The sequence below is a fragment of the Martes martes genome (genome assembly GCF_963455335.1).
Source record: "Martes martes genome assembly, chromosome: 10".
Lineage (NCBI taxonomy): Eukaryota > Metazoa > Chordata > Mammalia > Carnivora > Mustelidae > Martes > Martes martes.
The window spans coordinates 54,003,140-54,028,537 of record NC_137898.1 but is presented as its reverse complement, the minus strand read 5'-3'; the positions used below and the strand labels follow the sequence as shown (position 1 = coordinate 54,028,537).

The window sequence follows — 25,398 nt, the reverse complement described above, 5'->3', positions numbered from 1 at the left end:
TTAAGCCTCTGCCTTCGGCTCAGGTCATGATCTCAGGGTCCTGGGCTCAAGCCCCACATTGGGCTCTCTGCTCAGTGGGGAGCCTGCTTCCCCCTCTATCTCTGCCTGCTGCGCTGCCTACTTGTGATCTCTCTCTCTGTGTCAAATAAATAAATAAAATCTTTAAAAAAAAAAAGAAAGGGGCTCTGGTGGGGCACCTGGGCGGCTCAGTGGGTTAAGCAGGGAGCCTGCTTCCCCCTCTGTCTCTGCCTGCCTCTCTACCTACTTGTGATCTCTGTCAAATAAATACATAAAATCTTAAAAAAAAAAAAAGAAAGGTGATTTGGGGCACACAGTTCCTCCTTAGTTGTGCGGTATCAAGAAAGCCACCCAATTTCTCCGAGCCTAGGTTTCGTTTAGAATATAGAAGTGGTTAGATCTAAAGTGCTCTGCATCGTGGGATTGCAGCGAACATTTAGAGATAAAACAGGCCAACTGCTCAGCAGAGAGCCTGGTGTGGCAAAGGCTTAAGAGACGTGAGCTTTTCTTACACGTGGACCCTCAGGCCTAGCTGGTTATCCCCAAGATCTTCCCTCACCCAGCCAGTTCCTCTCTAGGTCACTGCCCCAAGGAAGCCCCTGCTGTCTGCCTTCTGTCTGGCTTCCAGCCCTTGTGAATGGGAAAGGCCAACTGCAGAGATGTGACCGTCAGCCTCAGGCTTGGGCTCCCAGTGCTGTCCCCACCCTAGATGCCCCTGGGTCCACCACCCCTCCGTGCCCCTTGAGGTGTCCACAGTGTATCAGGTGCCTTGCAATCATCCCCCACCCCCATGGCCCCCACATAATACAGCCGGACACTGGATACAAACTGCAGTTTATTAAGGCTCCAGAGTGAGAATTGGCACTTGGTTCTGTGCAGGGGCAGGGGTGTCAGTAGAACCCAAGAGAGCTGGGCCCAAACAAGTTGGAGGGACCTCCCCCATCCCCCTACCCCCCAATAAATAAAGTCTCAGCTCCACCTCAGGGTGCTGGTGCAGGGCAGGAAGCCCTCACTGAGGAGAACCCAGGGCTGCTGCCTCCTTATTTCTCCCCACATTGGACCTGTCCCCAGGTCAGTGCCCCCACAGAGCCTCTGTGGCACTGTGCTCTGACAGAGCTGGGTGAGGCGTGGGACCTGCCCCCACTGGAGGGGTTCAGGATGGGAAGCTGGCCTCCCCCGTGGTCAGTCATGGTCCGAGGCTGCCCAGGGCAGGCTCAGATGGGGCCTGCATTGGGGACACTGTGCGCATCCCAGGTCGGGGCCCAGCCTGGGCCACAGCTAGATGTGCAGCTCTGTGTCATCAGGTGGCTCCAGGCCAGACTCTGCGCTGAGAGCTGAGGCTGAGGGACCCTGGGCTACCCCAAATGGTGAGACAACGGGTGACCGAGCAGCCAGAGGAGAGAGTGAGGGTGAGAAGCTGGGAGACATGGCAGCTGAGGATAGGGAGCCTTCGTGGCTGATAGGGGAGCGGTGAGAGGCTGGTGGGAAGATAGCCCGGGTTGCTGCCGTGCTGGCTGGTTTCGGGGGCACAGACTTGGCTCCTGGGTGGGCCACAGCAGTGATAAGGGGCGGCGGGTCAATACGGGGAGCCGGGGGACATGGCCGAGCTTCATCCTTGAGCCGGGCAATCTCTGTGAAGACGCTGGCCAGTGGCTGGAACTGAGGGCACCAGCTCAGCAGGTAGTCCCAGTTATAGCTGCCACGGAGCTCCTCCTCACCAGCCACAATGGCTGTCAGTGCACCTGCCACACATGGCTTGCCATCTGCTGGGAAGCCATAGTCCCCGGTGGGTGCAGGGCTCAGGCCACAGCCCCCGAGGAAGGCTGTGGCAGTGGCTGGTGGGCCCTCTTCTCGGTACAGAGTGGCTCCTGTACCTGGCAGCAGTAGCCCTGCCTTGCGGCCCTTATACCAGGTGTCAGGGGCAGGTGGCTCGCAGGATGTATCGCTCAGTCCATCTGCATCTTGCTGGATGCCAGAGTCAGGGCCACGGGCAGCCAAGGAAGAAGCCACACTGGCCACACGTGGAAATTCATTGATCATGCGGATCTCGTCATCCTCTGCAGCCTCTGCTGAGCCTCGGCCACTGGAGTGTGAAGGGTCCAAGGAGCCACCTCGGGGGTAGGGTCCTCCAGCTCCTGGTCCACCATAGCTGGGGAGTGTCTGGTGATAGAGGTGCTCTGAGGGCGGTGGGCTGGGTGGCTCTCGGCCTAGCTTCTGCAGAGAACCACTGGCCAGGGGTGCTGCCTGTGACATTGGACCAGGTGCTGCCTCAGCCTTGCGGCTACGGGCCCGCACCAGACCCAGGACCAGGGCTGCAAGTGCAAGCACCACCACAACTCCTAGGGAGGCCGCCACAGCCCCCACCAACAGCAGGTTGAGGTCGGGGGCCAGGCCTAGTGCAGTGTGGGTGATATCCACAGTCACGGGCACTGTGGCACTCCGGGAACCGGGCAGAGGCCCCCGTGCCACCACTTCCAGCCTCAGCTCCCGTGGTGCCTCTCGCCGTGTCCGGCCTCCATTCCCAGAAGTGCCTGTTCCACTGCCTGGTGCCCGGCTGTCCACTCGAAGGTACAGGGCGCCTGTAGTCTGGTTGATACCAAAATAGGGGGAAGAGGTGGCAAGGGAGTAGAGCACCAGGCCATCAGCACCTCCATCCTCATCTGTGGCCTGCACATGACCCAGGCTGTAGCCACGCCGGGCACCTTCTGGCACTTGGAAGTGGAAAGCTGGAGCCAGGAATACTGGGTCATACTCATCCTCCCCTGTCACCAGCACTGACACAGTGACAGAGGCTGAGAGATTCCCAGCATCGGCAGCACCCACCAGCAGCTGGAAGCTTCCGGTGTGCTCGTAGTCAAAGGTCACTCGTGCCCGCAACTCCCCTGTTGAGCTGTTCAGCGCAAACGCCTCGCGGCCCTCAGGTCCTGGCCCAGCCTCCAGCAGGCTGTAGTGGAGCCTCCCGAAAGCCCCAGCATCCCCATCAATCGCATGCAGAGTGGTCACAAGAGTGCCTGGAGGCTGATTCTCTGCCAGGCTGGTGCTGAGCAAGCTCAGCGGGAAGATGGGGCCATGGTCATTTACATCCTGGACCTCGATGGTCACTGGTGCCAGAGCAAAGTGTACCCCAGCAGGGTCGGCAGCCTGCACTACAAGCTGATGTTGAGCCTGGGTCTCACAGTCCAAGGGGCGGGCGAGTCGCAAAGCACCTGAGCTCTCATCCAGTTCGAAGAGGCCAGAAGGGTCGCCTGAGCTAACGGTGAAACGCACAAGGCCATGAGGACCTGGGTCAGCATCAGAGGCCTCCACATGCAGCAGCTCAGCTCCAACGGGTGTGTCCTCGGGAACTGCCATGCGGTATGACGCATGAGTGAAGACAGGGGGGTTATCATTGACATCCAGCACAGTGACAGTGACAGGCACGGCTGAACTCCGAGGGGGCTGCCCCCGGTCAGCTGCAGCCACAGTTAAGTTGTACTGGGTTAAACTTTCAAAGTCTAGAGGCTCAAGCAACACCAGGCAGCCCAGTGCCCGGGGGCCTAGTCCACTACCTTCCTCAGTCTCAGCCAGCCGGGGTTCCAGCTGGAAGACTCGGCCCCGGTTGCCACTGACGATGCTATAGTCCATGGTGGCATGGGTGCGGCTTCCATCGGCGTCTGTGGCCTCCAGAGTGAGCAGGGTGGAACCAGGGGGCAGATCCTCAGTCACAGCCACACGGTAGTGTGGCAATGTGAAGCTAGGGGTGTGGTCATTCTGGTCCTGCAGTTGCACATGCACTGTGGCTCGTGCTGCCCGGCCTGGCATCCCATGATCTCGTGCTTCCAGCACCACGTCTACCACTCCTGGCCCCTCCTGGCCCAAGGCCACTGTTCCCACTGTTGTGAACAAGGTCCCTGAAATGAGAAGGGAGTGGAGAGAAACATGCATTCAGCACAGCCAGTAGGTGAGCAGAGGGGTGATCCTTTGGGGGCCTAGGAAATGGCTTTGGAAGTCAGACTCCATGGAATGGCCTGTGTGCTGGGAGTTTATGGAATGATCTCCAGGATTTACGAAATGGCTTTTGACATGCAGGCAGGACAGAGCTTAAAATAGAGACAGGGTGGTGGGGGGGTATCTTCCCACTGGGTCAGAGATCCAGGAGTTAAGAATTCAGGCAAATTCTAGGAATGGAGTCAAAAGATGGCCGGTCATGGTCAAAGATAAGGGGGTCAGATCCTGGGAAGGACGTACCATTGTTGGGGTCAACACTGAAGCCCTCAGCAGGGGAAGCCAGGTGGTAGGAAATGTGACCATTGGCACCTGAATCCTGGTCAGTGGCAGAGACGGAGAGAATGGCACTGCCTGGAGGTGTGTGTTCAAGTAGTGTCACCTGGGGAGTGAGGAAAAGTGTTTATGGCCAAGTTTCCCAGCTGCCCTATTGTCCACTCAGCCTATGTTCTGGAGCTTGGTCCCATGAAGCCTGCTTGGCATCCATCATCCGCCATCTTGAAGCCCATGCTCAGTGTCCAAACTGCCTACCTTCCTCCATTTCTGAGCACAGGATGAAGAACTTGGACACAGTTCTAGGACTTGGAAGACTAGTTTGAGATGGGACCCTCCCATCCTCAGGGCTCCATCCTCAGGTCAGTTCCAACATCCAACCCACCTCAGACACTTCTAGCCTTGCCACTTCCACCATGAACAACCCTGAGCCCAGGTGTGGGGTCAGCTCGGGGCATCAGTACCTGGTAGAGGCTCTGCGAGAAGGCAGGTGCATTGTCATTGACATCCTCCACAAACACTGTGAGGTTAGCACGGCCCTCATGAGGCCCATCATGTGCCAGCAGCTGCAAGTGGTAGCGGTCACATTGCTCAAAGTCCAGGGGGCCGGTGAGGGAGAGGCGGCCTCCATAGCGACCTATGCTGAAGGGATCCTGGGGTCCAGATGGGCTCAGCACATACCACAGCACCGGTCCTGAGTCCACATCATTCCCTGTTACCTGTGCAATCTCTGAGCCCAACAGTGCATCTACAATACATGGGACAGGTGTGTTTGGCATGGTCCAAGACACCCCTGGAGCCCAAGGGTGGGGTAAAGTGCTGGCCTACCACCCTCTGTAGGTCTCACTTTACTGAGGCCTCACCTTCTGACACTTGGAGCTCCCAGGGCTGGGGGATGGTGGGGCGATTATCATTGGTGTCGATGACCATCACCGTCAGGGTAGCTGAGCCCACTAGGGCTGGGCTTCCTCTGTCTGTGGCCATCAGTACCAGCCTGGACACAGAGCACAATCAGGGATGGGGCCTGGGGATAAGGGAGAACCCTGGGCAGGGCTAGGAGGACTCCTGAGAGTCTGGGAATCTGGGGGACCCAGGATGTGGCCTAGAGATTGAGAGGGATTCAGGGTGGGGCTTGAAACTGGATGGAGCCAGGATGGGGTCTTGGAATCTAAAGGACCAGGCCTTACTGTGTTTCAGCCCAGATCTCACGGTCCAGAATGGCTGTAGTAGTAATGGTGCCTGTAGCTGGGTCTACGTGGAACAATCCCCGTGCTGGCTGGGATGCGGCCAGGCTGTAGGAGATCTGTCCGCTGGGGCCTTGGTCTAGGTCATCTGCCTCCACCTGGTGGGAGAAGGAGGCTGCTGGCACTGGGCTGGCCATAGACAAGTCTGTGGCCACTCTTGTCTATGGCCAGCCCTGTCCCCCATCTTCCCATCATATCCCACACCTGCAGCAGGGGTCCCTCTAAGGGCCTGGACTCAGGCAGGAAGGCCACGTAGTGGGGACGCAGGAAGCGGGGAGCATTGTCATTAGCATCTTGCAGGGTTAGGGTCAGCACGGAGAAGGCAAAGGCTCCCCCGCTCTCTGCTTGCAGCACCAGTCGCAGTCGTGGGTTGGCTTCAAAGTCCAGCCCCTCTGCTGATCGAACAGTGATGGCTCCTGGGGGGGAGGCAGAAAGCATCACAGATAGCCCTTGCTTGCCCTGGAGCCTCCCTCTCTGATGCCCCTTCCTCAAGGGCAGACCCTCCCCATCTAGGGCCTTTTCAGGCCCAAAGAGGATCTCCCCCAGGAGCCTGTCGTCTCACAGAGCCCCTGCTCCTGCCCTTTACCTGTACTCGGCTGGATGGAAAATGTCCCTTTCTCATTCCCACTGAGAATGCTGTAAGTGATTGGTCCACTTGAGCCCCCCGCATGGATAGCCTTAGGGGAGACAATGGGAGTCCCTGCAGAAAGGATGACACTGGTTGGACTGGGAACACTGAAGGAGTTTACAAGACATTTTTAGTGAGTAACCCCAGTCCATCCAGGGATACAAAGCTGGGAGACATGGTTGAGGACCCACCTGGGGGAGCATTCTCACGGAGCATGGCTTCACTACTAGCCCGAGGAAAGCGAGGTCCACGCTCAGACTCCCCTTGCAACCCAACAATGACCACACCAGTGGCAGAGCGAGCTGGACGGCCAAGGTCAGTGGCCACGACGAAGAGGACACGATCCCGGGGGCCCAGGGCTACAGGTGAGCGGGCCACACGTATTTCACCAGTGTAGGAGTCCACAGTGGTGCCAGGAGGTGGCGTGCCTGCCAGCCGGTATAGGATGGAGGCATTAGCACCAGCATCACGGTCTTCAGCTCGCAGAGTGGCCAGAGCCAGGGTCGGGGTGCTAAGGCTGGGGCCTGGGCGGGGCAGGCGCAGCCTCAGGGGACTGGTGGGGAAGATGGGTGCATGGTCATTGACATCACGCACAGTGATGGTGACAGGTACCGTGGTGCTCAGGGGCCCAGCAGCTGCACCATCCACTGCACTCACAGAAAAGGCATAGCTGGGACACTGCTCTCTGTCTAGGGCTGTGGCTGTGCGTAATTCCCCGGAGCTGGGCTCTAGCAGGAAGGCTCCTGCTGCACCTGTACCCAGGTAGTAGGTCACACGGCCATTGGCCCCAGCATCAGGGTCATGAGCCTGTAGCTGCAGCAACAAGGACCCTGCAGGTGCATCTTCAGGCACCTCCACAGAGTAGGCAGGCACAGGGAAGGCTGGGGCATGGTCATTGGCATCCAGCACTGTCACTGTCACAAGCAGAGTGGCACTGAGAGCTGGCTGGCCTCCATCCCGGGCCTCTATCCGCAGCTGGAATGCTGGCTCCACCTCTCGGTCTAGTGGCCTCATGGTGCCAAACTCCCCAGAAGCTAGGTCTAGGACAAAGGCTCCTGATGGGTCCCCATCTGCAGAGAAGTACATGTGCACATAGACAAAGATGTGTCAGTCCATGGGAGAGAGGGTGATTTATAGGCAACAGTAAATGGGAAGGGGTAGAGAGGAGAGAAATTGGGAGAAAGGCAGAAAAGAGAACCACAGATGGTAAAGGAGAATACTATAAAGCAGCTGTTCTCAGAGTGTAGTCTGGGGGCTCCTTTCAGGGAGTATATAATCAAAACTACCTTCTAGAAATATTAAAACATTATATGTCTTTGTTAATTCTTAGTATCTCACAAATGTACAGTAGATCTGAATGCTGCATGATAAGTGATGACATCACTTGTCACAATTTCTTGTGTCTTCTAGAATATAGAAAGTTTAGACCATAAACGTATTTTCAGAGATTCATTCAGTTTTTTGTTGTTGCTGTTGTTTTAAAGATTTTATTTATTTGACAGAGAGAGAGCACGAGCGTGCACAAGTACAGGAGCAGCAGGTAGAGGGAGAAGCTGTTCCCCGCTGAGCCCGACATGGGGCTCGATCCCAGAACCCCGGGATTATGACCTGAGCTGAAGGCAGACGCTTAACCGACTGAGCCACCCAGGCACCCTGACTCATTCAGTTTTTACTTGCTTACTTTTAGTTACACCTGCTATAACCTTTGCTGTCCAACAAATTATTTGAACCTCTAATATTTCTTTGTGCCTATAAAGAAATACAGTAAGCAGGATATTCACTGGCTTTTTACAATGGCATTTTAAGATTTTTCTCAGCTTTAATATCTAATATAGCAAATATTGATGTCATGTGTTATTACATACATAAATACACATGTATTTATATTATAGGTTTGTTATATTATTACATCAATAAATATTGATATCACATACAAAACTCTTCAAGGTTCTCAAAAATTAAAATTATCAGGGCACCTGGGTGGCTCAGTGGGTTAAAGCCTCTGCCTTCCGCTCAGGTCATGATCTCAGGGTCCTGGGATCAAGCCCCGCATCGGGCTCTCTGCTCAGCGGGGAGCCTGTTTCCTCCCTCTCTCTCTGCCTGCCTCTCTGCCTACTTGTGATCTCTGTCTGTCAAATAAATAAGCAAAATCTTAAAAAAAAAATTAAAAATATCAAGGGTTACTCAGACCAAAAAGTTTGAGAATAAGTGCTCCACATGGAGAAACAAGAAAGAAAAAGGAAAGAAACAGGAAAATAGAAAGAGAGACACAGAGGGACATAAAGAGCTGAAAAGGCATAGAAAGAGATACTCAAAACACATATATGCATGATTGAAAAGGTAGAAGACCAAGAAAAAAGAAAGGAAACCCAGACACATTGAGGCTGACATAAGCGCACAAGGAGTAGAACTGGGCAAGTGGGTGCTAGGTTAGCAGGTGTGGGACAGTTCTCACCCAGGATGCGGTACTGCAGCTGCCCATTGGCTCCCACGTCTGGGTCAGAGGCCCGCAGCACCGTAAGGGTCTGGGGATCCTGGCCCTCAGGCACCTCCAGGGAGAGGTGGGCACTCCCAAAGGTTGGGGCATGGTCATTCTCATCCTCCACAGTCACTCGCACTATGACATGGGTCAGCAGTGGGGGTGAGCCCCTGTCCCGGGCATACACTGTGGGGAAGCAAAATCAGTAAGATGTAGCTTGCTCCCATCCATGGAGAAACCCACACAACACAGCATTCACACATGTTCACCAGGTGCAGATATGAACCAGAAAATGTCCGTCTTTCCACACTCTGCAAGTACATGGGTGCCTACATGTGTACATGCACACATAAATATACATGTCAGAAGACCTTTTTTTCTTCCCACTTCTCATACCTTACTGCATGCAAGATGGATCTTGGGTTAGTGGTAGTGTGACAGAAAAGGCACTCAACAAGGTATCAAAAGATGTGGGTTCAAGTTCCAGCTCTACCACTTCCAAGCTGTGTGTTAGCTTGCACAAGTCACTTAACCTCTATGGTACTCACTACCAATATGATTTTCTGTTAGATGGCCACAGTATAATCTGAGGGAATCCTAAAGGACAGAGCTGTGGCATTATGTATTTGAGAGTTTGTGTGATCACAATGGCAACAGCCTAGAAGTCAGATCACCTTGCCATCTGACCAACACTTGCCTCCCCAAAGGGATAGGAAAATATAACATGCTGTGCTATAATAGGTGGAAGCTACTAGAAGGTAGTTTGGGGGTTCTGCCCAAGTAACACTGGTGCTTACAACACCCCAGGCTTTTCAGATCCAGTCAATGTGTACCTGTCAGGTTGATCTCCTTCTGCTCCTCCCGGTCCAGGGCCCGAAGAGTTGTGAGGACTCCAGTGTCTGGATCCAGGGAGAAGCTTTCGCCAGAGATGCCTCCATAAGTCACCTGCCCGTTGGCCCCTGAGAAGGGGCAACATGGAGGGAGATCAGAGGGTGAATATACCCTTTCTTGCCCAATCACCCTCTCCACTCATCCGCTCAGGTTTTACCTAGGTCTGGGTCGGTTGCCCGCAGAGTGAGAAGAGAAGTACCAGGCGGGCTGTTCTCACGCAAGAGGACACTGTACTCCTGCTGCTGGAAAGCGGGTGCCTCGTCGTTGACATCAGCGACACTGACCGTCAGGAGCTGCGTGGCTGAGCGCGGCGGGGAGCCGTGGTCGGAGGCCACCACGGTCAGTACGTGCTCAGCTCGCTGTTCCCGGTCCAGGGACCGCACCACCGACAGCGCTCCTAGGTGAGCAGTAGAGCAGATTGGAAAGAAACCTCAACACTCACTTCCCATCAGCACCCTCCCTCGCCCCAACCTCCTCCCTGCCCAATTCACCTGTGCTGGAGTGTAGCCGGAAGTAGCCGTCCCCGCCAGCTGCCAGGCGATAGGACACGCGCGCGGCTTCGCCCAAGTCCGGGTCCCGCGCTACCACATGCAGCGCCACCGGCCCGGGAGGCTGATCCTCGGGGATGCGCACACGTGAGGGTGAGGCGAAGACGGGCGCATTGTCATTCTCATCTGTGACAAAGACCCGCGCGGAGACTCGCGCTGCACGGCGACGACTGGCGTTGGCTGGCCGGTCGGTGGCTTCCACGAGCAGCAGCAGGGCGGGTGTGGTCTCCCGGTCCAGGCCTCGCGGCGCGCTGAGGGCGCCAGTGCGCGCGTCCAGGCGCAGCGCAGGCACCGGCGGCTCCTGGCGCAGCAGGCGGTAGCGCACGTCGCTGTTGGGACCCGGGCCGTCGGCGTCCGACGCGCGGAAGGTGTACAGCGCTGCACCCGGGTCCGGGTTCTCCGGCAGCGCCAGCGCCAGTGGATCGCGCGCGAAGGCCGGCGCGTGCTCGTTCTCGTCCTGCACGCGCACCTGCACGCGCACCAGCCGCGCACCCGCGCCTCCCGGGCCCTCAGCGCGCACAGTGAGAGCACGCCACGCCGGGCCCGCCTCGAAGTCCAGGGGCCGCGCCAGGTACAAGCGCCCCGAAGCCGCGTCCAGCGCGAAGGTGCCCTCCGGGTCGGCACCGCCCACCAACGTGTAGGTAAGTGCGCCCACCCCTGCCGGCTCCGGCGACGCCACAGAGCCCAACAGGGAGCCTGGCTGCAGCCCTTCCGCCGCTGTCACCGTCAACACGACGGGCACTGGAGCCGCTGGGTCTGGCTCTGAGGGATCCGGTGGGGGCTCAGCGGAGCGAACCGAGGGAAGCACCTGTTATAGACCGAGGAGGAAGGACAGAATCAGGGGGACCCGTGTAAAAGGGGTCTGGGCTGGCCGGCTGGGTAGCTGGAAGGGTAGTCAGAGTAGCCTGACTTAGAGGGCATAAGGACTCTGCAAAAGCATAGTTCTTGGAGGAGCCCACAGCTGTGGCTGACAAGAAGTGGACAGATTTAAGGAAGGTCAGCCGTACCTGCACCAGCAGCTGGAGGCTGGAGCTCCGAGGGGGGCTTCCTTGGTCGTGAGCACTCAAAGTCAGTATGTAGTGTGGCCGCTCTGCTCGGATCAGGGGTGCTGCAGTGAGCAGCTCCCCCGAATGAGGGTGAAGAGAGAAGAGCTCTGAGCCAGGACCTGGGAACCGGCAGAGGAAGAATAGTGAAGGCCTGTTCAGAGCTGGGCAGGTCATGCCATCCCCACCAACTTCCTTCTCTCCACACCACTCCCCATACCAGTTAGTGTGTACAGGATGGTGCCATTCTCCCCCTCATCTGGATCCTTGGCCTGCAGAGTTGTCACCAGTGTTCCTGGAGGCACTCGATCTGGTACCTGTGGGGACACACAACTCACGAACAGCTGTGTCCTTCCTGTTCTTGATATATCTCAGGGTTAATCAAGTTCCCCTCACTTGAATTCAGGCAGAGCCCCTTTCTTGCTCTCACACCTATTTCAAGAGCCAGTCTCTCTTACCTACACCTACAGCTCTGTGGGGAGACCCCCCATGACCTCACATTTTTTCAGGGCAGGGTTCTGCCACTTCACATACCTGTATAGGGAGGCCCCCGCCAGCAGCCCCAGAAGCTTGCAGGAAGCTGGGGCTGTTGTCGTTGAGGTCGAGTACTGAAATGTGCACGGTGCCTGTGGTACTACGGGGTGGGCTCCCCCCATCTTGCACCTGCACCAGGAGCTGGTAGCTGCTCTGCCGCTCTCGATCCAGGGTTTGGAGTGTGGTCATTTCTCCTGGGAGTGCAGGATAAAGATCATGTATGGGGTAGCTAGGGATGTACAGCCTGAAGCCTGCAGCTGAGAAGCTGGGGTTTAGGGAGTGGGAGGGAATGCCAGGGTGAAAGTCCAGGTTCAGTCCTGGTCCTCATGGCAGGGGTCTGGGGATTCTGTCTGGGTATTCACCAGGCTGAGGATGAGGCTATGAGGTCTCAGAATTTGGGCCCCAGTGCTCACCAGTCTGGGGGTGGATGCGGAAGGCCTTGCTGTCTTCTGACAGCGGTCGCAGGCTGTAGGTCAGACGTCCATTGGGTCCTGAGTCTCGGTCAGTGGCAAAGACCCGGCCCACGCTGGTCCCTGGGGGCTGGTTCTCAGCCACAGCCAGGAAGGTGGGCTCCTCAGACAAGCGGGGACTGTGGTCATTCTGGTTGAGGATGCTGACCCTCACAGTGGTTGTGCCTGTCTGCTGCCCCAACTCAGCTTTGGACCCAGACACTGCCATTACCTTCAGTGTGTACAACTCCTGGGCCTCACGGTCCAGTGCTGCTCGCACCCATAGCCAACCACTCTGTGGTTCCAGGCCAAAGGGGCTACTTGGCCCATCTGCTGCAAGATGGTAAGTGATGGGGCCCCCATCTGGTGCTTGAGCTTGCACTTGCAGGACCTGAGTTCCAGGGGTGGTCCCTGAGGGCAGGTCCACACGGTAGGTAGGGCTGTCAAAATGAGGAGCCAGCCCACGGGTCCCCAAGTCTTGTACCACCACCCGTAGTCGAAAGTGGCTGGTGCGGGGTGGGGAGCCTCCATCCCGGGCCTCCAGCTCCAGCTCATGGGCTGGCCCCCCTGGGGGCCCCAGAGGTCCCATAAGCCGTACATGGCCTGTAGTGGGGTCCACAGTGAAGGCCCCACCACCCCCAGCAAGCAGGGTAAAGGTGACTCGACTGTTAACGCCTGCATCAGGGTCCAGAGCCCGAAGTGTATAAATGGGAGTCCCTGGGGCAGTGTTTGGTGGCAGCAACACTGTGTCTTCAGGTGCAGGGAAGGCAGGGGAGTTGTCATTCACATCATCCAGCAGCACACGCACCCGAGCTACAGCAAAAGCTGGGGGCACTCCACTGCCTGCCCGCACCTCCAGCTCCAGCACTGGTCCCAGCAGCTCCCGGTCCAGAGGGCGAAGTGTTTGTAACAGCCCTGAGGCCCCATCTAAGGAGAAGAGTCCTCGGGGATCCCCGCCTGATAGGGCAAGAGTCACAGACCCCAAGCGACCTAGGGGAAGGAGAGAGGAGTCAAGAAAGCGATGGAGACACCTACTGAGTTGGGGCCTAGACTCTGATCTCAAGGAGGGCTAAGGATTATCCATACTGTGTCTTTCAAACTATTAGGGGGAGGGGCAGGTGGTGGCAGAGATGCTGGGTGGCATTAAGGTGATACTTCATGAAGGCGAGTGCCTACACTGTGCCCAGGGATGTGCTGGGGATTTGAACCTGCAGGTTTTATCCTGCGGCTATCTATGGTGTGATATTCTAAGGTACTTTGAGATGGGTTATGTTGGGGTGGCTGGGTAGAGCACCAGAAGGGTATAATGATAACTGATACCTGGTGGATTGTGTGCCTGGACTATGCCCACACTGGTGCCTGGTGCCACATCCTCTGGTACAGAAAAGACATACTGTAGTTGCTCAAATACTGGTGGCACAGGGGTTCCAGGCACAATGCTGACGTTGACTCGGGCACTGGGCTCTGCCTGCAGGCCACCTCCATCCTGAGCCCCAATCTCCAGCTGCACCACAGAGTTGGCCCGTCTGGCCAAGGGCCAGGCTACTGTCAACAGCCCTGGGAGAAGGGACAGAAGCAGAGGTGCATAAGGAAACAGCATAGAGGTAGAAAGGTTATGGGAAGGGGGGGCAGTACTTCATTTAAGTAGGTGGGAAGAGGGTCCGGGGACAAGCCCTGGGAATGGGAGGATCCTCACCTGAGTGCTCATCCAAGGCAAAGAGTGGGGGGTTATTGCCAGCCAGGATGTGGTAGGAGAGTCGCCCGTGGGGCCCCTGATCAGGGTCATGGGCACGCACCCTCAGTACAGCTGTGCCTGGTGTACTCTGCGCACTCAGACTGGCAGCATACTCCCGTGGATAAAACTGCGGGGGGTTGTCATTCTCGTCTGACACAAACACTTTCACGTATACCATGGACTTGAGGCCTCCCTAGGGAGACAGGCAGCAGTAAGTCAGATGGGCCCTGTCTGGCTCTGGTAAATGCCCTATCCCAACATCCCAACCTGTCCACAGTCTGCCCACTCACCCCGTCCACAGCCGTCACTGTGAAGTCGAAGCTTGATGGCCCCTGATCTCGGTCCAGGGTCCGGGTTGTGCACACATCACCACTGTGGGCATCGATGCGGAACGGGGGAGACCCTGAGGCACCAAGTCCGGCACCCAAGGAATAGGAGAGGAGGCCAAATGGACCACTGTCTGCATCTGTGGCTGTCACCTAGGGAGAGGCTGGGGTGAGTGATGCCCTTTCTTTTTGACCAGAAGATCCAGAGCTAAGTGGCAATTAGAAGGAGCAGGCCCGGGGTGCCTGGGTGGCTCAGTGGGTTAGGGCCTCTGCCTTCGGCTCAGGTCATGATCCCAGTGGGGTCCTGGGATCGAGTCCCGCATCGGGCTCTCTGCTCAGCGGGGAGCCTGCTTCCTCCCCTCTCTCTGCCTGCTTCTCTGCCTACTTGTGAACTGTCTGTCAAATAAATAAATAAAATCTTAAAAAAAAAAAAAAAAAGAAGGAGCAGGCCCTGGGCCAGCTGGGTGCCAGGGTCTCTGGAGAGAGGATATAGAGAGGGGACAAGTAGGAGGTGGGCCAAAACCCAACCTCACCACCTCAGACCTCACCACCTGGTTGAGGTTCCTGTGAGCTTCTAGTCACAACATTTTTGTCAGCTGGTCAATATATAACTTTAAGTGTTTTCTGTTTAAAGACACCTAATGTAATATATATTGTTGATTCATTAACATTGAATCCACAGCCGATGGCACTGTAAGTCACATCTGCATGAAACTTATCTAACACATATATTATCTTCATAAGGCACATCACAGCCCTCCTGTGCTTAGGAACACTAGGCAGCACTTTAGCACTACACTTGGGGATCATTTTAAAGAGCAAATCACCAAACAAAAGGGACAAAAATGTGAAAAATGTGGCACTAAATAGACCGCAGAAGGGACCGTTGTTTACAGTATGAGCTGAAACATGAAGGAGAGCGTTGCCTGGAATGTGCCCACCAGTCCACTTGAATTTTTCATCGTTCTGCACATGTTGGGGAATGACTTTAAAAGCTCCATGAGTATCGATTCGGGGGTTACAATAAAATTTTAGAGAGTTCACAAATTTAGAAATACAGAAACTGCCCATGATGAGGACCTCCCTGGAAGTGAGAGAGGGAGAATGGCTAGTTTATAGAAAGTCAAGGTCATTAAGTCCAGGGGGCTCCTCAAAATTAAGAAGTAGAGGAAGGCTCTCCTGCTTAATTCTTGGGTATCCCCCAGACTGGCTCAGGAAAAGAACTATTGGACATTAATGTCAGGAGCCTCTAAACATTTCAGAGCCAAGGCGGCAGGAGACACCATTCCAAAAGCTTCTGAGCCCAGGACAGGGCCATGCACACAGGAGATTCTCTGCATATATTTGTTGAATGAGTAGATGGACATTCTGATTACCCTGACAACAAAACCTTCCTTCAAACTAAGTTTTATACGTTGGGTGCACATTAGACCTCTGACAGTGTGTTAGCTGGTGTTGACTGCTGTAGACTGTGACAAAGTACTCTCTGTGGATACAGGGGTCCTAGGGTCATGTCATGCTGTAAGAGGAGGCTGGAGAGTTCCCTCTTCTTAGCCAGAAAATGTTCCTCAGAGAGAAAAGCCCAGCCAAGGACTTTTGATTGTTGCCTAGGCCCTTGATGGAAGTGATTTGTGGCACTGTTTACCCTCCAGAGAGACTCTAAAACCCTGCCATGGCTGACCCTGGAAACAGCTCCTGCTCCAACTCTTTACTATGGCTGTGGGCCCACATATCCCAGGAGACAAACATCCCCCCGCATCAATCCAGGCAGGCTGCAGCCCAGCTGTGGCACCATCTCCAGAAGCTGTTAAAGACCTTTGCCCTCTGACTCGCTGCAGGAAGAAAGCAATAAATAGTGGTCAGGGGAAGTTGTCAGGAAGTGACCCCAAAAGGCGTAGGGGCCACTGACTGGAAATGACCAAGGCAGAAGTGAACTTCCCGCCCTGTGCAGCTCCTGCTTAGAGGTTCCACTGCAAAGGCACTGTCTCCCTTCCCAGCAGGCTCTCAGCCCTGCCTCCCAGTCCAACCTTGGTCAGCTCCTTCTCTTGCTCATCTCTCTCCTTTTGTCCCCACCCACTCCCTAGCTCTCATCGAATGCACGATTTCAGGGAGGAAGTAAAGACCCTTATCTGTGAATTTTCTAAAGTTCCTTCCAGACCACAAACGTATAGCATCTAACCCGTCCTGACCTCCTTTCCAGGTGTCTCCTGCTTCTCCTCCAACTGCCGCCCCCTCCACAGATTCCTCCGCCTCCCTTTCCCCTGCCTGTTCTCACACACTGTTGCTCCCTGGAATCTCTCCTTGGCCTCTTCTCACTCTACATGCTCCCTCAGGACCTTCTCTTCCACTTCCGTGGCTTTGACCATTGTCTGCACTTTGACCTAGACCAGTCCTCTGAGCTCCAAACCTGTACATCCAGATGCCTGCTCAACATCTCCACTTGGATGTCCCACAGGCACCTTAAATCCAGCCTGTCCAAAGCTAAATTCATGATCATTCCAACCCCCTCTAATGACTCTTCCATCCACATAGTTGCTCAAGCCAGAAATCTGTTCTTCCCTTTTCCTCTCCTGGTGTATCAATCAACTAGGGACTAAGTAAATCCTCATTATCTCTCCTATTTGTCTATTCCTCTCCATCACCATTATCACTGTCCTGATTTAGGCCTGAGTCATCTCTCCCCTGGACTATTGTGATTCCCTTCTCATAGGTTTCTGGCCCTCTAATCTGTCCTCTACCCCAGGATTTCTGGTCCTTAGCATGTCTGACAGTTTGGACCAGATAATTCTTTGTTGTGGTGCTGTCATATGCACTATAAGATATCTGACAGCATCCCTGGTCCCTATGTGCTAGGTGCCAGTAGCATCCCACCAGTTGTGACAATCAGAAGTCTCTAGACATTGCCTAATGTCCCCTCCAGAGGGAAAAGTCACTCCCAGTCATGAACCACTACTTTATACTAACTACCAAAAGCATCTTTTGAGAAAGCAAATAAGGTCATATTAAACTTCTACTCGAAAATCTTCAATGTTCTCTAAAGAAAAGTCCTCAAACCCTTGGCTTGGCTCCTCACTGGGTGGCCTACCTGCACTCCCACTTCCCACTCACCCACTGAGCACCTTGAACTCCAGAGACACTGAGCTACTTATAGCTTCTGAACAAGTCAGGCTCTCCCTCTGCTCTGGGCATGTCACCTGTGCCTGGACCCCTTCTCCCCACCATCCAGCCCCCTCACAAACTCCTGCTCAGCCTGTGAGTCTCAGCTTAAGTGTCACCTCTTTGGGGATGCATTCAAATTGCTTATCTGTACCTCACATAAGTCCCCATTATGGAAGTTTTTTTTTTCTTTTATTGCAGTGCAACTATTTCTTTGCACAATAATCTCCCCTCTAGACTATAAACACCATGAAATAGGGGGTAATGACTCATTCATTACTGTATTCTTTGTCCCTAAGACAATGACTAGCACATGGTAGATACTTGATAAATGTATACTTAATGCATCCAATATTAAGACTTCTTCTAACAGATACGAACACTGTAGTCATTTTTACTGTCACTGCCTATAGTTACTAAGAGTGAAAACTCCAGGAAACCCTCTGGAGAGTTGCTCTCTTACTTCAAGCACTAGTGAAGAAGAAATTTAGAAGCCATCACCCATTGGTCCTGTGCCAAGAGGGAGAGTAAACACATGGGAAAGTGGATGGGAGCTGGACAGCACCAGGCAGGCAAATACCCAGAGTCTAGCCAGAGGGCAAGGCATCAGCTGGGTCCAGGCACTGCCTGAAGTCTAGGCCAATAGGCAGCCCCTGAGAAGATGCTCAGGGATCTGGTGGACTTCTGAGATGTAAAGACTTCAAGCACTAGTCTCCTAAGAGGCCTTCCTACATCCTGTTTTCTGTCCTGCATCCATACTCCATGATGCAGCCAAAGCAGTCCTCCCAAAAGACATATCAGATTTACCTAGAACCCCTCATTGGCCCCCTGTGGGTTTTTAAATGATCTCTTTTTAAAAAAAAAAGATTTATTTGACAGAGAAGAGAGAGAGAGCGAGAACAAGCAGGGGAGTGGGAGAGGGAGAAGCAGGCTCCCTGCTGAGCAGGGAGCCCAATATGGGGCTTGATACCAGGACCCTGGATGACAAGCTGAGTAGAAGGTAGACGCTTCACTGACTGAGCCACCTAAGCGCCCCAGCCCCCTGTGATTTTTAAGATAAACCAGTGGTTCACAACTGGGAGTGATTTTTGCACCCTGGAGGGGACATTAGGCAATATCTGGACCTGCTTGTACTCTGGTCCCTGTCTACTATTTTGTCTCAGCTCTCTGCAGTTCCTCAGTGGAACAGCTGAGGCCAACCTGAACAATGCAGTCACCTGAGCACATAACGGGGTTCTGCAGCTCTGTCTGTAGGCCTGGAATCCCCATCCCTATGCTCTATATAATCCATTTGGCAAAGTCTCATTGATTCTTCAAGGTCCCCTCCTCTGGACTTCCACAGCACCTCATATGCCATGTGATGCAGCACTAGTTACTGGTGTGTCTCCCTGTCTAGCTGGGGTCTGCCTGGGAACAAGACTGTGTCCTTTCTTTGTTCCCTGGGACCAGCACAGCACCAAGCTTATAGTGGGTAAGTTAATTCTTGAATATATCACTTACCCACTGATCTAACCCATCCTTCACCCTTAAAGCAAGTTAGCTTCCTAAAAAAACCATCTGTAGGAAGGAGAGGGGGATGAATAGGTAGGGCACAGAGGATTTTTAGGATGGTGAAACTACTCTGTATAATACTGTAATGCATGTCATATATATCCATTATACATATATGTTATATATTTTGTCCAAACCTATACAATGTACATCAGGAGTGAACCTTAGAGTAAACTATTTTTTTGGGATTTGGGGTGATTATGTGTCAATGTAGGTTCATCAGTTGGAACAAATGAACCACTCTGGTGGGGATGCAGATAATGAGGGGCGGGGGGTGTTACATGAATAGGGATGGGGGTACATTGGAAATCTTTGTCCTCGACTCAATTTTGTTGTGAATCTAAAACTGTTCCAAAAACATAGTGTTTAAGAAAAACAAAAACAAAAACCTAATCATGCCCTTTTCTGACTCAAAGAGGTTCAGTGACCTCCTTTGCCTTCCAAGTAAAGTCCTAACCTCCTTAAAGCTTGGTGTCCAAGGACTTCTGTAATCTGGTCTTAGCCTGCCTCTTCAGTTTCATGTCCCCTCTGTCTCTTCCAGGCCTGACCTGCAGGCACTCTGTGGCTCCCAGAGTCTGTCCAGGGCTCCCATCTTGGAAGACCAAGATAGGTCTTCCTATCCCACCTCCTCCTCAGAGAGGTCTTCCTGATCTGGGATCTCACAAATAGTTCTTGTTCTCTCTCATCCTTGTGCCTGAGCACAAACGTCTCATCAAGGCTCAGCTCCACGGAGAGGGATGGGGGTTTCTTCCAGCAGAGCCCAGCACTGGATGAGGGCTCCATACATGCTGGCAGCTCTCTTGGGGAGCAGGAGCCACATGGGTGCACAGAATCACCATCTCTGCCTTTCAGAACAACTTTGAGATTTTATAGATTCTCTCTCACTTCTTGACACCACAGGATACTTCTTCCTCTAGATCCAATCTTAACTCCCTCAGCTGCTTTACCTGGCCCAGCTCTTGCACCCTGTTTTCTCCTCTTGTCATGAGCCTTCACCTTCTGCACAGATTTTGGAGCTCACAGGGTAGGATCAAACCCTCTGACGTGAGTTACCATAAACAGATACACCTATAAAGCTTGGTTTCTGTTCTGAGGTCCTCTGTGACCCTTTAATTCACTCCTGCCCACAGCAGCATCCCACTGTGTGCAGGACTTACCCACCTGCAGGAAGCAGGTTCCAGGCTGGGTGCCCTCAGGCAGTGAGGCATTGTAGAAAGTCCTCTGGAACTGGGGCTCATTATCATTCACATCTTGCAGGGCCACACTGACTGTGGCGGACGAGGCAAGGGGAGGCAAGCCCCCATCCGTGGCCACCACAATCAGCTGTGGCTGAGGTTCCAATTCATAGTCCAGCGAGGCAGCCGTGGTAATGACGCCTGAAGTGGGGTCGATGGAGAACCAGCGGGTGTTGGCACCAGGGGCCAGGCTGTAGGTGACCTGGCCATTACTGCCCTGGTCAGGATCCCGGGCCATCACTCGCACCACGAAGCTGCCAGGCAATGCAACTTCAGGAAGGGGCTCAGGTCGGTAGAGCTGACGGTCAAAGGTAGGTGCATTGTCATTGACATCGGTGACATGCAGCACAAAGGTAGCCTCAGCCCGCAGTGGGGGTGAGCCTGAGTCTGTGGCGGTAACCCGCAAGTTATAGGCATCCCTCTCCTCCCGATCCAGCTGCCGAGCCACGCACACCAGGTAGATGACACTGTCCTGAGTGCTGAGAGCAAAATGGCCCTCTCCTCCCTCCAGGGAAACGTTTACATGAGCAAAGTCACCATCATCTGGGTCTGACACAGAGATGCGAGCAACAAGCTGGCCAGGTGGGGCAGCCTCAGACACTCGTGGAGAGCCATCAGCACTCAGGAAGATGACAGTCATGGAGGGCTGATTGTCGTTGGCATCTCGCACGTTCACAGTCACAAAGGCTGAGCCCAGCTCAGGGTGCGCCCCACCATCCCGTGCCTGCACCACCAGTTCATGGACCCGCCGTTGCTCAAAGTCCAGTGGCCGCTCTAGCCGCAGCAGTCCTGTGTGTGCGTCAATGGAGAAGGGCCCATCACCCTCACTCTGCCTCCGGTTGATCTCATAAGTCACAGCCCCATTGGCACCAGCATCGGCATCAGATGCATATACCTGCAAGACAGGACTGCCAGGGGCCAGGCTCTCAGACACCACAGCGTGATAGCGGCTCTGATTGAAAGCTGGGGCATGGTCATTGATGTCCAGCAGTGTCACATCCAGCAGGGCCTGGGCCCTCCGGGGGGGTGAACCACCGTCATAGGCCTCCAGTTGCAGCATGTAGTGTGAGCGGTTCTCTCGGTCCAGCTCTCCAGTAACTACCAGTTCTGGCACGGGGGCCCCATCTGGACCAGGACGTGTCTCCAGCTGGAAGGTCTCTCCAGCTCCCTCACCAGACAGTGCATAACCCTGGGTTCCTAGGCGGCCAGCATCTGCATCATGAGCAGGCTCCAGCGGGTATCGGGTGCCAAGAGCTGTATGCTCAGGTATCTGCAGGGCAGCCCGAGCCTGTGGGAAGGCTGGAGCATGGTCATTGATGTCAGCCACTCGCACAGTCACTTCTACGGTGGCACCGTCAGGAGTGACTGCAGTGAATCGGTAGCGATCTCGCCGCTCACGGTCCAAGATGCGGGCTGTACGGACCACTCCACTGTGTTCATCAATGGCCAGGTCTGTGCCCACCCCGCTGCCCTCTTGGGCGGAGATGAAGTACATGGGAGGTGCTGCTGTGCCTGGTGGAAGCCCTGCACTGATGTCCCCAATCAGTGTGCCTGCCGGCTGCTCCTCATCAATCTGTAGGTCCAAGCTCCCAGCCTGACCCCAGGCACCTGACACCCTGGCTCCCAGTAGCAGCAGCAGCAGCAGCAGTGGTACCACGGGGGGCCTGGAGCTCTGCATGCCAGTGCAGGAAGGCGCAATGCCTGCCTCCTTCTGCATGACAGGGGCAGTCCAGTTATGACTTGGGCTCCAGCTCCAGACCAGGCTCCAGGCCTGGCTTGATCTCAGGCTTTGAATTAGGTCCAGCTTGGGCCCTGGCTCCAGCTCACGCTCCCTGACCTAGGAGAAAAGCAGAAGGAAAAAGGTCATGGTTGGGTGGCGGGAGGAGTGGAATCAATGGTCCAGGAAGACTGGGGATCTACGCCCCAGCGAGACTCTGGCATGTTCAGCCCCTCCGTGGGGCATTTGTGCTGCCGCACATCCATCTCAGACTCAAGAAGCTCCTGCTTCAGAACTCCTCAGGACCTATTCCAGTCTTACCCTGGCAGGTCTCCATCCCACCCTAACCTCCCCCTATCCCCAGCAGGTTGTTTTGTTCTTACTGTTCAGGTCTCAATGCCCTTGGACTCCCTTCCTTTCATGTCTGGACTTAAAAATATGGCCAATCCTTTCTCATTTTTCTTCTTATTCAGGACTAATATCTCAATAACTATGTGCTTTTGGTAACCTTACCTGAATCATCAACCTTCACCTTCAACCATTATATTCTTGTAAAACATATAATGCATATATGTAAAACATTACACGTGTAAAACATGTAATATAAAAATGTTTTATATATCACATGTGTGTTTTATATATAAAATACATATGTGTTATATGTTTTACATATATATAATAGAAGTATACAGGAATTCCAGTATAGAGGAATATGTATATATTCCCTCAACCTCACTTCCCTCTCCATTCAACAAGGGATTGGGCACACATGAGTGACTAAAGGAAACAGTCCCTGATTTCAGGGATGTCACGGTCCAGGGACTGGACAAGTAATTACAAGTGTGATAAGGGCTGTAAGAAGTACAGGTAGCTCTAAAGGCATATATAGAAGAGGGGTTTGCCATAGTCAGGGAGTCAGGGAGAACTCTGAGTACGTGACCTCCAAGTCAGGATCTACCTAAAGAGTACGTGTTGGCTAGGCAGTGGTGGGCAGCAAAAGGGGGTTACAGAAAGGAGAGAGTATTCAGAAGAGGGACCAGACAGACAGTGGGAAGGCCTAGGGTCTATGGTGAAGAAAGGGCTGAGAGTGTTTGGGGGTGAAAAGGGACAGTGTGTGTGAGGTGTAGAGGTGTAGAGTGCTGGGGGAGGGAGTATGAAATGGGGCAGGGACTCATAAGTCATACGGATGATTTGGATTTATTTCTAGGGGCAAATAGAAGCCACAAAAGCATTTGAAGGAGAGGTGCCGTGATATGACTTACATTTTGTGACTATCTTTATAGATCAGTGTCCTTGCACCGATGCACATGGGACCGCTATCTTAGGACAGGCCCTATAACACACTTGTGGGAGTGTAGGTGATGGTGGTGTTTTGATGGTGACTTGGATGAGTGTTAGCAATGAAAACAGTGAGAAGTGGATAGGTCTGCAGGAAGCTTAGGAGGTAGAACAGGCAGGGTTTGATGACTGCTTAAAGGCAGGAGATGAGGGATTATGAGAAGTCAAGGATGATGGGCAAATTTCTGGCCTTAACCATCAACTGGAAAAAGGTATCCTTAACTGGCCAGAGAGGGAGACAAAAAGAAACCCAGAGAAGGCCAGTGCCTCTGAGGCTAAGAGGAGCCAGGGTTTCAAATACTGCCTAAGTTCAAGAGGGAGGAGACCTCAAGCCCCATAACGAAGGCCTTAGTGACGGAGGAAGAGGAGCATCAGTGGAGAGGCTGCCCTCTCTGCAAGGTTGGTTCATTTCCTTGTTTCTCACTTCTCACATCCTCCTCCTTCCATGCCATGAGGCTTCCTCTCCTGTGACAAGGCTCTCACTAGGCTTCCAATCATCTCCATGCTCTACATCCAATGAACACTTTTTTTTTTTTAATCTTCCTCTTACTGGATCATTCTGGAACACTGGATCACTGGTCATTGGCTTCTTGGAGCCTACTTCTCCTGGCTTCACATGGTAACACCCCACCTTTTGCTTCCATTGTACTTCTCTGTCCACCCCTCAATTTCCTACACAAGTTCTTCTTCCTCTGCCCATCCCTCAAAAATTGGTGCTGTTCATGGGGCACCTGGGTGGCTCAGTGGGTTAAGCTTCTGCCTTTGGCTCAGGTCATGATCTCAGGGTCCTGGGATTGACTCCCATGGTGGGCTCTCTGCTCAGCGGGGAGCCTGCTTCCCCCTCTCTCTCTGCCTACCTCTCTGCCTAGTTGTGATCTCTCTCTGTCAAATAAATAAATAAAATCTTTTAAAAAAAATTGGTGCTGTTCAGGCCTCAATCCTGGGCCACATCTTTTTCAACTCTCCTCCCTATTCTGCCTGGGTGAGCTTATCTATTCCTGATTCAATTGCATCAGTTATTTTTTTTAAAGATTTTATTTATTTGTCAGAGAGAGAGAGAGAGCACACAAGCAGACAGAATGGCAGGCAGAGGCAGAGGGAGAAGCAAGCTCCCTGCTGAGCAAGGAGCACCATGTGGGACTCGATCCTGAGACTCTGGGATCATGACCCGAGCCAAAGGCAGCCAGCTTAACCAACTGAGGTATCCCTGTATCGTTTATTTTTTATGCACTGTCTATTTGCTGACGCCTTTCCAGTTTCCTTCCACTTCCCGCTTTGGAGACACATGGCCAGCTATATACTGGACTTCGTTCACAACATATCCCTAACCCTCTCAAGCTGACTTTCTTCCTCCATTCTCTATACTGTGAGCAGCACCACCACTCAGAAACTCTCCTTGCTTCCTTGCTTTTCTTTGGTCTGATTTCCCGTTAGTTATTGAAACCAGACCATCTCAATGAGACATGTCTCAAGTCTGCCCTTTCCTCTTTCTTTGCACTGCCACTGTCCCAGTCTGAGCACTGTCATCTCTCCTTTTGATTCCTACAATAGCCCTTAACTGCTCCCCCTGCCTCCTGGCTTGGACCGTCTGACCAATCTCCACCTGACCAGAGTTATCCACATAGCTTTCACCAAATCACTCCTGAAGAGAGGTTTTCAAGGGTCCCCCATTACTGACAGCAGAAAACTGCTGCCCCTCTCCAGAAAAAAAAATGCAGATACACATACACACAAACCATGTCTGCAGTTTCCGGGGGTTCATGGACACTAGGTGTAAAACTTCTAGCCCAGAAGATAAAGTACAGTTTCCTTAATCTATCTTCCTGATCTGAGCCCTGCTGCCTCTCCAGAGCACCCCCCCCTTTACTGTTCTCCACCACACCCTGCATCCCAACACTAAAGCCATCCCCAAGTTCCTTCCCACTCCTTGCCCTGTATGTACTACTCTCTTGTCCTGGGATACCCTTTAAATATCCTTTCCAAGTGGCCATCTCCTACTCAGACTTCAAGATCTGGTTCAAAAGCCCTGTCTTCTGTGAAATTTTCCGTGACACTTCTCTCACCACACCTGCAGGAGCCCCTCCTACCCTCTGTTGGACTCCCACTGCTGTTGGTCACGTTGACAACAAACTGCACGGCAGCCCTAAATTGCAGGCCCTTTGAGGGCAGCAAGTTCAGGTCTTGGTTGGTCTCTGTCCAGCACAGTGTGAGCAGGCAATCAGTGTTGAATGCATGGTCAGAGCCTTTTA

The 25,398-nt window shown here is 53.5% G+C and overlaps 1 protein-coding gene across 1 annotated transcript; it reads right to left on the bottom strand.

Annotated features, from left to right (window-relative positions):
- Nucleotides 1–843: 843 nt before the first annotated feature.
- DCHS1 (dachsous cadherin-related 1) lies at nt 844–21,826 on the bottom strand. Its single transcript, XM_080815333.1, has 20 exons — nt 20,021–21,826; nt 14,117–14,305; nt 13,788–14,019; nt 13,412–13,648; nt 12,056–13,081; nt 11,643–11,836; nt 11,329–11,425; nt 11,073–11,230; nt 10,009–10,873; nt 9,675–9,914; nt 9,460–9,585; nt 8,603–8,812; nt 6,339–7,217; nt 6,106–6,219; nt 5,724–5,935; nt 5,463–5,617; nt 5,139–5,269; nt 4,740–5,023; nt 4,246–4,384; nt 844–3,908 (listed from the first exon to the last, which is right to left on the bottom strand). The coding sequence occupies exons 1-20, from the start codon at nt 21,809–21,811 to the stop codon at nt 1,297–1,299; spliced, it is 9,891 nt and encodes a 3,296-aa protein (XP_080671459.1). The 5' UTR covers nt 21,812–21,826; the 3' UTR covers nt 844–1,296.
- Between the last annotated feature and the right edge of the window lie 3,572 nt (nt 21,827–25,398).

Excerpts from the sequence above, each read along its gene's own strand:
- DCHS1 (XM_080815333.1), bottom strand. The coding sequence starts at position 21,811 with ATGCAGAAGGAGGCAGGCATTGCGCCTTCCTGCACTGGCATGCAGAGC. Across the intron at positions 8,813-9,459 it reads GAAGGAGATCAACCTGACAG|TGTATGCCCGGGACAGGGGC; the intron begins GTACACATTGAC and ends GCTTCCCCACAG. Across the intron at positions 6,220-6,338 it reads CCGTGAGAATGCTCCCCCAG|GGACTCCCATTGTCTCCCCT; the intron begins GTGGGTCCTCAA and ends TCCTTTCTGCAG.